Source organism: Octopus sinensis, unplaced genomic scaffold, assembly GCF_006345805.1.
Source record: "Octopus sinensis unplaced genomic scaffold, ASM634580v1 Contig17415, whole genome shotgun sequence".
Lineage (NCBI taxonomy): Eukaryota > Metazoa > Mollusca > Cephalopoda > Octopoda > Octopodidae > Octopus > Octopus sinensis.
The window spans coordinates 1-15,000 of record NW_021835044.1 but is presented as its reverse complement, the minus strand read 5'-3'; the positions used below and the strand labels follow the sequence as shown (position 1 = coordinate 15,000).

General features: G+C 36.6%; 1 protein-coding gene across 1 annotated transcript in view; it reads left to right on the top strand.

Annotated features, from left to right (window-relative positions):
- The window catches only part of LOC115231106 (putative ankyrin repeat protein RF_0381), a gene marked incomplete at its 3' end in the record, with an annotated part of 37,378 nt that extends 22,470 nt beyond the window's left edge, over positions 1 to 14,908 (top strand). Inside the window, exons 7-20 of the mRNA XM_036499945.1 lie at positions 58 to 416; positions 2,655 to 2,691; positions 5,219 to 5,431; positions 7,201 to 7,379; positions 12,129 to 12,268; positions 13,527 to 13,577; positions 13,693 to 13,743; positions 13,859 to 13,909; positions 14,025 to 14,075; positions 14,191 to 14,238; positions 14,354 to 14,404; positions 14,520 to 14,570; positions 14,686 to 14,736; positions 14,852 to 14,908. Of these exons, the coding sequence (XP_036355838.1) occupies positions 58 to 416; positions 2,655 to 2,691; positions 5,219 to 5,431; positions 7,201 to 7,379; positions 12,129 to 12,268; positions 13,527 to 13,577; positions 13,693 to 13,743; positions 13,859 to 13,909; positions 14,025 to 14,075; positions 14,191 to 14,238; positions 14,354 to 14,404; positions 14,520 to 14,570; positions 14,686 to 14,736; positions 14,852 to 14,908 (1,390 nt within the window). The remainder of the gene's footprint in view (positions 1 to 57; positions 417 to 2,654; positions 2,692 to 5,218; positions 5,432 to 7,200; positions 7,380 to 12,128; positions 12,269 to 13,526; positions 13,578 to 13,692; positions 13,744 to 13,858; positions 13,910 to 14,024; positions 14,076 to 14,190; positions 14,239 to 14,353; positions 14,405 to 14,519; positions 14,571 to 14,685; positions 14,737 to 14,851) is intronic.
- Positions 14,909 to 15,000: the final 92 nt, after the last annotated feature.

Below are 15,000 nucleotides of genomic sequence, written 5' to 3'. Positions count from 1 at the left end.
TTCCTTCTTCCCCCAATACACACCATCTTTAATGTCTTTATTGTTTATCTTTTTTAGGTTAATCAGCGAAATAATATCGGTTCGACACCTCTACTTGTTGCCTGTGCAGTTGGACACACACAAATTGTAAAACTTCTTCTGCAACACAATGGCACTGACGTCTGTGCTGTGGATGAAGATGGTTGGACAGCTCTACATATTGCCTCTTTTCATAAACACATACACACTGTTGACCTTCTTCTGCAACAAAAGGGCACTGATGTCAATGCTGTGACCAAAGATGATGACACCCCTCTACATATTGCCTCTTTTCATGGACGTACGGACAATGTAAAACTTCTCCTGCAACACAATGGCATCGATACCAATAAGGTGGCCAAAGATGGTGACACTCCTCTCCATCTGGCAGCTCAAAAGTAATTTCCCAATGGATTTGGATTATCCAAATCTGTTTCTTTAATGTTTTTTTTCTTGTTTCGAGTCATTCATATCATAATCCCACCATGGGCCGTCATGCTTCACCTCTCTCTCTCTCTCTCACACACACACACTCTAATGACACTGTAATCTAACTTCATTAATTAATCATCATAATTATTGTTGTTGTTGTTGTTACCTGACTAGATTCTTTACTTCCTCTCATCCTTCGTTACCTCAACGTTACAGGTTCAAATCATCTCCTTTCTTCCTCTCATTACATGTAAAACACCTCCCCCCCACCTTGTAATTTTCCTCTTTCCCCTGGCCCTGGGCTAAATACAGAATCATCCCCTTACTTTGATCTGTTTGTGTTCCAAGTTCAAATCCTGCTGTCAAAATCTGTACCAGTAATATCCAGGGGTTCATTTAATAAATTGTCCTCCCTCTTTTCTCCTGTTCTTGTGTCTGATTACTGTTGGATGGAATACCTTGTGGTGTTTATTTACCACCCTTTATGTTCAGAGTTCAAATCCTGCCGAGGTCACCTTGTCCTTCCATCTTTGCTAGGCTGATAAAATACAATACCAGTCATGTACTGGGGTCCTTATAATCCACATTATCGCTTCTCCCCATCCTAAATCTCATGTCTATATAACAGGTGTTCATCATACCATATATAGACTGCCGTGTTTACTCAGGTGTGTATATATATCGTTGGTCTATAATGTAGAGAGCATATCGAATATATGAGGGGGTACCCAAAAGTAACCGGAAACGTTTCTGTGTGGGGCAAGGCCATTGAAGTTCAGGCTTCTGTTACTAGAAGCCACTTGATGCGATACTCAGGCATCAGTCTGCCAACCGGCATCTTTGAGTGTGGTCCTATTACCTTCTGGTGAATCTTTGTTTTACAGGGCTTCTCCCCTGTTCATCAAGTTTTGCAATGGCTGAAATGAAGGAACAGCTTGCTTCCATCAAATTCTGTTTTCTGCTGGAGAAAATAGCAGCCGAAACAGTTGTCATGCTTCAAACAGTTTACAAGGACACTGCCATGATGCCATGAGTAAAACACAAGATCACGAGTGGATTTCATGCTTTTCGAATGGTCACTTGTTGCTTAAGGACCAAACCTCATTCAGGGCAGCCATCGAGCTCCCGAACGAATCAAAACATCATGAAAATTCATGAACTGATTTTGGAAGGCATTCACCGAACAATTGACCGAACTTGTTGATATGACTGGTGAGTCCTGGAGCTCTTGTCAACGAATCTTGAGTGAGGAATTGCAAATGAAAAGTGTTGCAGCAAAATTTATGCTTCACTTGCTCACAGAAGATCAAAAGCAGTCATGATTGAATGCATTTTGTGAACTGAAAGAACAGCTGGAAGTCAAGCCCTAACTTTGATCGAAGGTCATCCATAGTGACAAAAGCTGGTGCTACAGAATTTGCGGACGTGGAAGAGGTGAAGAAAAATACGATGGAGGCTTCGAGAGGCATCACTTTGCCAGTGTTCCAGCACTGCTTTGAATAGAGGAAAACGCGTCTGGATTAATGCATTGCTTCAACTGGAGAATACTTTGAAGGTGATAAAAATGTTAATATGTAAAACTAAGCAAATAAAATAATATTGCAAAATTCCGGGTTCTTTTGGGTCTCCACCTCATATATATAAATGTAGGATCCAAGGATTGAGGGGTAAGAAGGTGAGCTTCAAGCAATCCATAGAAAATTAAAAAAAACAACTTCCAGGAACAAAACGAGTTTATTGGGGCTCAAGGTTGTTGGTTTTTCCCTTACCGCATCTTCTGTGTTTGAACATGTGCCTCTCCTATTGACAGTGTAAACTTCATTTAATCAAGATACCCTTGGTCTGAAGAGTAGCCTGTGGTATACACCTCGTTTGGATATTTACCAGTTCTGATGTTCCACCTGCTTTGAAACATGTAGCCCAGATTTTATCTACTCCATTCCTTAACTCATATATATATATATATATATATATATATATATATATATATATATATATATATATATATATATATATATATATATATATATATATATATATATATATATATATATATATATATATATATATATATATGTATATACATGTATAATGTGTATTTGTGTGTATGTAATTATTGATTATAATGACCTAATTACATTTGTTTTCATTGGTTAATCTAATAATAATAATTGTTTTTCCTCTCCTCTTTGTATAACTTTCAGGCAACGCTATGGTGTGGTATCGTTGATGCTGGCCCAGGTTAGTTAACAAATACATATTATATCCTCTCTCTAGTATTCAATATTTATATCATCAAAATACCAGTAAAATTCTGGGGGTAGATTTAATCAACTTCACTGCAGCAGCCTTTAAATGGCAGGTCTTGGGTCTGTGAAGAATAATTATGTTGGTGATAATAATGATGACAGTAGTGGTGGTGACAGTCCAACTGACCACCACTGCTGACAGTTCTATCTTCAATGGTCAGACAAAACAAGGTCATTATGAATTCAACCCATATATATCAGATTATATATATTATCATCATCATCATCATCATCTTTTAATATCTGTCTGTCATGTTGTATGTGTGTGTGATATGTTATATATGTACGTTGTTGGTGTCGGCATTTTATCTTGTGTCCAATAATTTATTTAGCTTCTTTTGGCTACTTTTCCCCCTGTACATACATATAAATGTCTGTGTATGTATGTATGTATGTATGTATGTATGTATGTATGTATTATGTATGTATGTATATATATATATATATATATATATATATATATTTATACACAGAGAGAGAGTTACTCTTGCCAGACACATTGCATACTCAGATTATGTAGCAGAGATAAGTTAAAGGTCCTTGTCCCCAGCAACAAAGCTAAATGAGGGCATGCTACACTCAGTCTCTATTGCTTCGTTAATCCATAATCATCAGTACATGATGAATCAACTTCCCTTCTCCTCTCGCCCTCCCTAACTCAACGGATTAACTACCCTTACTGTATTTGTCTACCTAACTTATTTACCTGTATTTGTATTAACATTGCTTTGCATGAATGCCAGGATGCGGCACCCTCCACTGTTGGTGGTGAGAATACCTGATTAACTCCTATTTTCAGGTGTCCATAAACAACTTTTTCAGATGCTGATAGCTGCAGTCAATGTAGGCACAGCAACAATCATCTCGTCCTATGTGCTCCTCCCCACACACACACAGACAACTGGGTCTGCCAAATGAACTGAAGGGCTACTTCTATGATACTCTTCTGCTGGCCGCTTCAAAGATAAATGACTGTGACCTTATCTTCGTGGCCAGTGATTTCAATGGATATGTTGGGCAGCACCGAGGTATCTTCCATGGGGGACGCAGATTTGGTTCCTGAAATGAGGGGAGTGCAAGGCTACTGGAGTTCTGTGGTGCAAATGACGAAATAAACGCAACACTTGCTTCAGAAAGCCAGCCTGTCACTTGATAACCTATAAATCCAAGGTACATGCTCGCCAAACTGGCTACATTCTCACCCGAATGCAGGATTCATGTCTGCTCATAAATGCAAAGGCCTTCAATAGAGAAGAATGTAGCCCACAGCATAGGTTACTCATTAGGGAGTTCAAGATACTGGCTTGTAGGATTCCAAGAAGCAAGCCAGTTTGGAAAAGAAGAGTATGGAAGCTGAAGGAACCTTCAATTAGTCAGAAATTTAGTGATGTCCTAAATGAAGCATATAATGGGAAGGAGGAGGAATTTCAGACTTGCAGTATTGAGGATAAGTGGAAGTTCCAATGGGACAACTTGCTGAGAGTTTCAGACCAAATTTGTGGCTGGTGCAATGTCCCAGCCAGGCGTAGGGTGATGTGGTGGTGGAAAAGGGTAATTGAGAGGACATAAGAGCAAACAGGCTTGGAAGGATGGGAAGGGTGGTGGCAGCTGGGAGTTATATCAGGCAGTTAGAAAGGAAGCTAGGAAGCAGGTATACTCAGCCATGAGTGAAGCAGGAAGGAAGAAGTTTGCCAATGTCTTGCAATGTGAGGACCAGAGATTTGAAGTGTTTTGGCTTGCCAAGGAAAATTGTGATGTTTTGGGAGAGAGGTGAGTTCACATGGATGATGGCTCCCTTGCAGTTAGTGACTCTGCAAAGAAATAGGCTTGGAAGTGCCACTATGAAAGGCTCCTAAATGTAGAGAATGCGTGAGAGAAGGAGAGGCTGTCTAAGGTGGATCCAAGAGATCTGTTTGTTCTTTTTAGTTGTTTGAAGAAAAGTTCGTTTCTTTGTTTTCGTTTCTCATTATGTTCGTTTTTTATGTCCTGTACCCATATATGCATGTATATATACATATATATGTAGGTATGTACATATATGTATGTATATGTACAGTGATGTAAGGATGTGGACACTAACCAACTCCCCCGTTTTATGAATCCCTTATTAACATAGCAACATGAAAGGCTTACATTAAGTATATAATTCATCTTTACTAGACTTGATCTGCTAATTATATGCTCACTTTTGTTCTGCTCCCCTAAAATTTACTATAGTGAGAGATAAATATAGATTAGGCTGAAACAATCTGTTTAAGACATCTTAATAGATTTATCATGTCCCTAACACATATCCATAGCATGTTATAGAGGGACCTTACAGAAGGATGACTACACTAACAAACATCAAATGTACATGACCAGGTTAATCAAGTACTCAGTAGAAGACAGCAATGACACATTGATATCCACCCTAATTTTTATGTACATTTTCAATTTCTATTTTTACTTCCACAAAGGCTTCAGTGAAACTGGATATTAGGAACCATCAAAAAATAACACCCTTACTGGAAGCCGTCTCCAGGGCCCACCTCGGAATAGTCCATAAATTGATCACGCACGGTGCAAACATAAATGCTGTCGACAATGATGGCAATAATTGTTTGCACCTTTCCATAATAAAGAAAGAGATGTTTCATTCTGAGGTGGAACACATTCACATTTTAGATGAGGTAAGTTTTTAAAATTGTTTGTGAATGTGTGTGTGTGTGTGTGAGGTTGGCATTAGGTAGGGCATCCAACCATAGACACCATGTCAAAACTGGTAATTGGACCCTGAGCAGCTCTGCAGTTGGCTAGCACTTGTTGAACCATTGAATCCACACCAGCATGGAAAATGGACATTAAATGATGATGAGGAGGATGAGTAGAAGTGTGAGCTTGTGTGTGTGTGTAAGATAAAGAGAGAGAAATAGAGAAACGGGCAGACATTGCTTGCCATGTCTATTCACTCCCATCCACCTCTCTTCCATTAGTATTAAGTAATCCAGTCAATCCAGATAACCCTAGTTATATTATGTAACTAACTATATTCCATCTCCTTTCACCCTCGAAGGCATGCTCTCTCCACTGTAAAGGAGGTAACCCATCTTGTTGGCTATATAAACACAGCCATCACAGTGTGAAGGAAAGGTGACCAATGACAAAGAGGAGACATTCCCAAATAACAATGAAACAGGGGGAGGAGAGGTCTGTGTGACATGAAAGACGATAACCTTTATAATGCTGGTGCCATGATAAATGCATCCAGACCATTCTGTGAAGAATTCTTCCTGAAACGACTCTTTATCACACTTCTTGCACACAATGTGTATCCACTGGTTTCCTGTAGACATGTCATCACAATGTTGAATGTCAGAACACTAGAGGATGGATACAATGAAGGAAGGTCCTTAGTGTGTTTTCCTGTATGTAGGTTGTGTATGTTCAACTACATATTTATCTGTCCGTCTGTCTCTTTCTCTCTCTTTCTGTATATATAAAAATATAAACAAATGCATCAACATGTATCCATCGGGAGATCTGATGGTATATATTGTCTACTGTTTCAGAATTCAACCGACTCTTTGATTCCCGTATAAATAAAGGTCACTACTGATGTGTGACTCTATTTCAGACATTTGATGATCATATGTAAATTGTAGTAATGTCTACTTTGGTGAGAAGAAGCCACTCTTGCAGTCAGCTACCCACCCAACTGGAATTGTTTAACAGTTTGAGCAGTTTATTAACCATAATGTGTTGGTGTGCTGCCTCAACTGTGACACTAATTCTTACTTCCTTTACTTCACCTTCATTATCCAAAGATGTTTCTTTATTAATTATGGAAACGTTGTTATTTTTGAATATGTCTGTGTGGTGTTGCTTTTGTTGTTGTGTCTGTTCTAAGTATTCTCAGTTCTCGTGTAACTTGTTTGCTGTCATGTTGTTGTGTTATATTTATGTATAAAATACTCCTCCATATTTCTTGTGTGATGGCCGTTTATGGATTCACCAAGCTAGTTGAATAGATAGGTTGTTGTTAGTTTGTTGTGTTCTATTATTTTTTATGTTTGTTCCATATATTTGACTTGATGCTATGATTTCGTTTTAAATTGTTTTTTTTTATTGAATATCTTGTGATATTTGTGATTGGCAAATGATTATTTACGCATTAATTACCAATAAACTTGATGTTAATCAATAATGTTTGTTCTGTTTAATATAACGACCATATATCATACGTTTAAAATATTTCATAATGTTGAGAATAGACTAAAAACATGAAAATGGGAAATGGATTCAATTAGAGATGATGTCGGAACTTAATATTGTGCAATCAGTTTAAGGGCTGGAGATGCAAACTATTTGTATACGTAGTTGAACTGTTGTGTAATTTGGGTATCTACGAAGTATATTTGTGAAATATTGTAATCATCATTTTATACTTTGTCATTTGTAGTGCTATGCTAAGCTTGGGTTGCCGATCGAAAAGAGGCTCTCTGGTGTAGGAGTCGCTAGCTATCTAGCCCACCAGGGGGCCAACTTGTACAGCAAAAATAACAAGAATGTAGCTCCATTGGACCTCATTGGGAATGCAGATTTGAAAGAAAAATTTAAAGTATTATTCCTGCCACCACAGTAAGTATTCATTGGCAGTGACAGTTTATTTTCTATTTTGCATATAATCATGTTTATGTTTGTTTAATTTTAATTCTACCAATACATTATACTGCCATAGTGTCTTGATCAAAGGCCACACAACAATAGTATGAAGGACAATAAACAAAATACAGTCGTTATGTGATCCAAAGAAGAGCACTGTTTTGGTTGGTAGTTGCACCTCACTGTCTACCACCACCCATCTACCTTTCTTAGTTCCCTATTTTAAAGATTTGTGACCAAAAAGAAAATGTAGAACTAAACAGTGAAGTGTATGAACAGATTTTGAAGTTGTTACATAAAAATGGAAGTTATCTGTCTACCAACATGTTCTCTCTCTTCTTTGTTCCAATCAGTTCATTAATATGAAAGGTTTTGTAAGAAAATAGACTACACACCCAAACAGTGTGTGTGTATATATATATCATCAACATCATCATCATCATTGCTTAACGTCTGTTTCCATCCTGGCATGAGTTGGATTGTTTGAAGGGAGCCCACCAGAAGTCTACACCGAACTTCTGTCTGTTTTGGCATGCCCAGCAGAGTGGACTGAGTAACACCAGCGCAGGCAAGGCCAGTTTTGGAATGGTTTTTACAGCTGGATGTCCTTCCAAATGCCAGCCATTTTACAGTGTGGACTGGATGCTTTTTATGTGGCACCAGCACTGGCAGGGTCACCAAGTGTGTGTGTATATATATACATATATATATATATATATATATATAATATATACACACACACATATTTCTGTAAATATTGCTAGAACACTGACACACATCTTCACAGAACAAAATTGTCAGGAAACATAAATCGTTCTGGTAACACCTATACCATTCTTAGTCTTTTAGGCTTCTTGGTCACATTAGACTCCTGTATTTCATTAGTTCATTAGTTTTAGCTGTTTCTTTACCATATATTTGTTAGCTGATGAACAAGACACATTATTCTCTGTGAGAATATGCATAACTTTCTTTGTCTGTTGAAATTCAGATATTGTCTTTAGATGTTGATTTCTGAACTGTATAAATATAGCTCTGTTTTATCCGATAGACAAGTATTGGTTGGACTTCTTTATTAGCAAATAATCTTTTATGCAAATATTGTAATAACATAATGTATACAGAGCTGAGGTGTACTACAACTTACTGGGAAAGGGTAAAAGAGGGGATGGAAAGCAGTGCTTAGTCAAGTAAAGAAAGACCGTTATGAAAGCTAGGAGTACATGCATGATACATAGAATAAAATACAAAAAACAGAAAGGCTAACGGTAAAAGAGGCACAAAAAGGTACATCAGAAGTGTAGTGGTCTATGTATCTAAATAGTTGAATGATCTCCCTTGCAAGAAAGAATATAGAGTAACCTCCCTTTACTAAGTTTCTCGCAGCATCTGTGTCATAAGATGTGATTCTTAATTATTCAAGTATCTTAGCGTTTCTCTTGGAAGTTTCTAGAATGTCCAGCATTCCATTCATAAAAACAGCTTGCTAATCCTGCTCTTTGCTTCTTAGTTGATTAGACTTAGAGCCATTCACGTCATTGCTATGTCCGTCTGTTTCTCTATGCCACATGACTGAAAACCACTACTTAGCTGTTATTTCTACATTTCCTATCTCTGAACTTTCTTGTATAGATTATTTCATTCAACTAGATGCTACATATTAATTCTGTGTATCGTCATTGACCAGTAAATAAAACATATTTTTACATAGTAAATGTATAGGTCTTGAATTTATTCTTCATCTCTTTATGAACTCTTGTAAATAACATACACGCAGCCACATCAACACCTTGTACTGGCTATATGTTCTCAGTAAGAAAAGAATATTTTGAAGGATGCCGTATCCTGACAACTAACAGCTGACTCAGGTGGTTTGTTGTGTGCTTAAATAATTCTGAGTGAGATAAAGTATTTCGCACTGTTTTTTATTTTAATTTTATAAGAATGTTTGCTGCTGGCTGAGATTTTGAATTCAAAAATGTTGCCAAAGTTTTTGTTGGCAAGATTATGTATAAACCTAAGGGATTATACCAGATTAGCTGCTAGACTTCAAAACTTTAGTGTGCTGATTGCTGATACCCAGAGAAACAATACATTCAGTATATGGTGACTAACAGTGAGTATTTGCCTGATTTGGAGATCAGATTGAAGCAAGGGTATATAGCATATAATAAGATGTCAATACCCAGAGAAGCAATATGTTCATATTGACTTATTGTTCTTCTCTGAATAGATATTCAGGGCAGGATGGGGATACCAGATTGGAAATGTAAACTGTAAGTGTAGACGTATGATAGCCAGGCATAACTTTAAACTGATAACTTGACAAATTGACAGGCTAAGGTTTTACTGAGCACTACTTTGATATTTCTGATGATTTTTAGAAATGTGGTTCATGCATTACACATCATTGTTGACATTAATGTGAAGGTCAAGTTCACCTGCAGACTTTTGAAGTTTGTTGTTCTGGAGAGAGTTGGTAAAGTTTGGAATTTTCATTCCAAAGTGTATAGTGGTGCATCTATCTATGGCCAGCTTGAGTTTGCAATCAGCTGTGCATTGCTGCATTGTATCCAGGTCAGATTGAAGAAAATATCTATAGCAGATAGTTGGCATGTATTTAGCTATGTATTTACATAGAAGGAGCAACAGAAAACCAAGAGTAGTTCCTTGAGATCTTCTGTGTTGGGTGCAGAATGTTAGCTTAGTGTTGTGACTCTGTCTTTTCAACTGAGAATGTAAGTATTTTAAGCAGTTATATAATTTAGTCCTCGCACCCATTCCAGACAGCTGTGCTGTAATTGATCACAGTGGCATGGAATTAAAGACTTTGGTGAAGTTGATAGAGATAATATCCACCCATGAACCACCATCTGTGAAGAAATTCAATGCAGCAACAGTTAGGGATAAATCAAAATGGTTGGAGTTGGAATAAGCTTATGAGGGTTCCAGATGTTCCAAAATGTCTTCCTGTAGATCCATTAATTCTGTGAGACTGACTGGATGGTAATCAACAGGGGATGTCTGGTCACTCCCTTTTTGAACGGGGAAGAATACTGGCAAATTTCCATTAAACTGGGCTAAGCTGAATTAGAAGAGGATAAAAGGCTGGTGCAGTAGAAAAAGGGTGCACCCTTTCAGAAGCAGATGAATAACACCACCAAGACAAGAGGAAGCATAATTGCACATATGCTTCAATTAGCATTGTGATATTGCAGAATTCAACAGGTTTTATGGAATTTGATCTCAGTATCAGTGAAAATGGTACATTTGTCACTCCTTTAATATGGCAGGGTACCATGTTGCACCTTCTTCTTTTATCCCCTGTTCTTTTATCACGTCCAGCATCTCATCGATATTTCCTGGCAGTCTCTCACATATTCAGGCTTCTAAAACGTTTGTATGGCACCGACACTTATTCATGAATTAAGGATGGATGTGCTGAAGGTTAGTCTTGACATCTCCAGAATTGTAAAGTCGAAGCCAGTCAGGGAACTATACCTCAGTACAGTAGGAGTTCCAGGAAAACGAAGCAGTTTGGAGGTTATGGTGGCTTTTCTTTCTATCCATTAGAAATATTTTTGCAAGATTGGAGTATGATCAGAGTCACCTAAGGGTTCATCACTATTGAGGCTGATAATTTCAGGAGCAGTGGTAAATAGCAGATCGAAAGTGTTGTTACCTCTTATGGGAGAGAGGACTACTTGGGATTAGTTTGAATCTAACATTAAATGAAGGAAATCGGTTGCATTTTGTGGCCATTGAAAGATTTCCTAATCAATATTGGATGATTAAAATCACGAGTATGAGAACACAGGTGACCATTTTCATAGATGCAGCTCTAAAAAGTTTCGGGGATGGTAAATGTTGATGTGCTTTTAAGTCGCAGAAAAATTCCTCTTGTGACTCGTTTAAATCTTCACAAGCAATTTCTGAAAAGCTTGAGCAAGCATAGACCATCGCACCACCTCCAAGGTAATGAAAGATGTCTTTGTGAAAGAAAATGTAGCCAGCCATGCTAAAAACACTATTGCACAGTAAAGAATGTGTCCAGGTTTAACAAATGAGATTGGAATCAGTACTTTTAACTTAGGAATCAAAAGTAGTGAACTTTATTGCATAAACTGTGGGTATTTTTAAACAATAATTTGTATCTCGATTTAAATCTGTCATGGTTCATGGAAGAGGATATCCTCAGACCAGTTTGCATCCCTTTTTCATCTGGTATTGAGTCATGATTTAAGGGACCTACAATATGTAATTGCAGGTGTGTATCAGGTGGTGAATGACGAAGAGCTCAATTTATCACACCTGTCCTTATAAGAAGCTAAACAGTATGCACATAGCTCAGTAGAAGGTAAATCTAACTCGTTTGGGTTTTGATCCAATCAACTGAGGCAAATAAAATTGTTTTGGAGGAACACATCTGAAGTTGACAAGGTGTAGATCAATGAACATGGACTCACCTATAACTAGGGGCAGATTTGTATGCAGGGCAAACCTAGACTGAAGTGTTTTGCTAAAGAACTTTACACATCGCCTTGTCCAGGAATTGAAACCGCAACTTTACTCTATGAGTCCAACAGCCTAACAACTTAGCCATGCCCCTCACTCTGGTCAGTCTGGTGTTTCATAATATTCTGTACTGTAAACATAAAACAAACATGTAATATTTGTTAGAAATGAATGTTATAGGTAAGATGTGTTTTATGTTTTTTTCCACAGATGTATGCTTTGTGAAGTGAATGAAGCCAACATGGAGTTACAACCCTGTGCACATACTGTTTTATGTGAAGATTGTAGCAAACTTCAACTTATAAGATGCCCCAAGTGTAAAACATTTATAAAAAGCAAAAGGAGAGTTGGTAAGAATATGATTTGATGATCTGTCTGTTTGTCACATGACATTATGGAATGGAATAATGTTGTATCGACCCAGATCTGTCATAATCTGACAGATGTATGATAAAAGATGTCCCAGGTGTCTTTTCTCTTAGATAGTATATCCATGACTACACCCACTGAATATTGTCTTTATCCAAGTAGGAAACCTGTCCCACATCAAAAGAGTATTGTCTGCAACATAAGACTAGTACATTTTACTGAAATATAAATGAAATATCAATAAATCTCCAAGGTCCCATCAGTAAACATCAACTTTTTTATATTCAATTGTCAGCTTTTATATGAGGTTAATGATTTATAAGTATCTTGGGAAACTGATAATTAAGGACAACAGTACTTCCTACAACATCACAGTCAGCTTTGTAATGTAAGAATTTCAATGACAAAATCTCAACTGAGAGTTTAAGGATCTGACTCTTAGCGAGTCTTATATATTCTTGAGAATGAATTCTAGTGTCCCATTTTAGATATAACTCATTTGCAATAATGTGTAGATAAACAGTTTTAAGTTAAGGAGATTTTATACAAATGTAATGTTTCAGGATACCTGTTATCACTTTCTGCTCCACCTGTGTAGAACTAATCATTGCTCACCTAGAAAAAAAAAAGCTGCTTATTAAAGAGGATGAATGACATTGAAATATCTTCAGATATTTCCTGAATCAGGTGGTATTCTGGTGAAGTGTGATGTGGACAGTTAAGATTAAAGATTACCAACAGTAACATATAAAAATGAGAGCTGGGGTATGTTTATCCTTCCTGAAGCAATGTGTCATGCCTTTGTGGCCAGATTTTGAAGACCAGTTTGGTTGAGACTGGAATTTAGTAGAAGATGAGAAGAATATTGGTTAGTGAAGGTTCGAGATGAGAGGACAATGGCATGTCATATGACCAGCACAGACATAAGAAAGGAAAGACAAAACTAAGAGAAAAAGAGTGTTATGAAGTGATAACTAAATGAGATAATTTCAGAATTGCTAGATTAGCATATACGATGTCTTAGGAAAAAGATGAGATTTAGAAAGTTTTGCCTATTTTGTTGTGATTCTAAATATTGAACTATTATATAGCAACAGATTAGAAAGTGTTGACTGAAAGCATAGTGGTCACCAATTGACTATTGATGATATGATTGCCTCACAATAATGGAATATAGATTATTAAAAGAGACGAAGAAATTTTACTATGAAGTATAAAACTTTGAAATGCTTATTTCAGAGAGTTCAAAGTCTGAAGAAGAAGCAGCCCAGGCAGTTGCAGAGTCTGTTGGTGAGTATAAAATAACTGTAATTGATTTCTATAAATTTTACTTTCACCTGAGATATATTGTTTTTGTGAATGTCTGAGAACAGGTTCCATTCTTAATTTCCATTTCTTATTTCAGTGTGTCCAAAGTCTGAAGAGAAAGTAGTCCAGGCGGTTGTAGAATCTATTGGTGAGTATAAAATAACTGTAATTGATTTCTATAAATTTTACCTTCATGTGAGATATATTGTTTGTGTGAATGACTGAGAACAGGTTCCATTCTTAATTTCCAATTCTTATTTCAGTATGTCCGATGTGTAAAGAAAAAGCAGTCAAGGTGGGTGCAGAGTCTGTTGGTGAGTATAAAATAACTGTAATTGATTTCTATAAATTTTACTTTCACCTGAGATATATTATTTGTGTGAATGACTGAGAACAGGTTCCATTCTTAATTTCCAATTCTTATTTCAGTGTGTCGAAAGTGTGAAGAAAAAGCAGTTAAGACGGTTGCAGAATCTATTGGTGAGTATAAAATAGCTGTAATTGATTTCTATAGATTTTGCCTTCACCTGAGATATATTATTTGTGTGAATGACTGAGAACAGGTTCCATTCTTAATTTCCAATTCTTATTTCAGAATATCCGTTTGAAGAAAAAGCAGTCAAGACGGTTGTAGAATCTGTTGGTGAGTATAAAATAACTGTAATTGATTTCTATAAATTTTATCTTCACCTGAGATATATTATTTGTGTGAATGACTGAAAACAGGTTCCATTCTTAATTTCCGATTCTTATTTCAGTGTGTCTGATGTGTAAAGAAAAAGCAGTCAAGACGGTTGTAGAATCTGTTGGTGAGTATAAAATAACTGTAATTGATTTCTATAAATTTTACCTTCACCTGAGATATATTATTTGTGTGAATGACTGAGAACAGGTTCCATTCTTAATTTCCAATTCTTATTTCAGTGTGTCCAAAGTCTGAAAAGAAAGTAGTCAAGGCGGTTGTAGAATCTGTTGGTGAGTATAAAATAGCTGTAATTGATTTCTATAAATTTTACCTTCACCTGAGATATATTATTTGTGTGAATGACTGAGAACAGGTTCCATTCTTAATTTCCAATTCTTATTTCAGAGTGTCCAAAGTGTGAAGAAGAAGCAGTCAAGACGGTTGTAGAATCTGTTGGTGAGTATAAAATAACTGTAATTGATTTCTATAAATTTTACCTTCACCTGAGATATATTATTTGTGTGAATGACTGAGAACAGGTTCCATTCTTAATTTCCAATTCTTATTTCAGTGTGTCCAAAGTTTGAAGAAAAAGCAGTCAAGACGATTGTAGAATCTGTTGGTGAGTATAAAATAACTATAATTGATTTCTATAAATTTTACTTTCACCTGAGATATATTATTTGTGTGAATGACTGAGAACAGGTTCCATTCTTAATT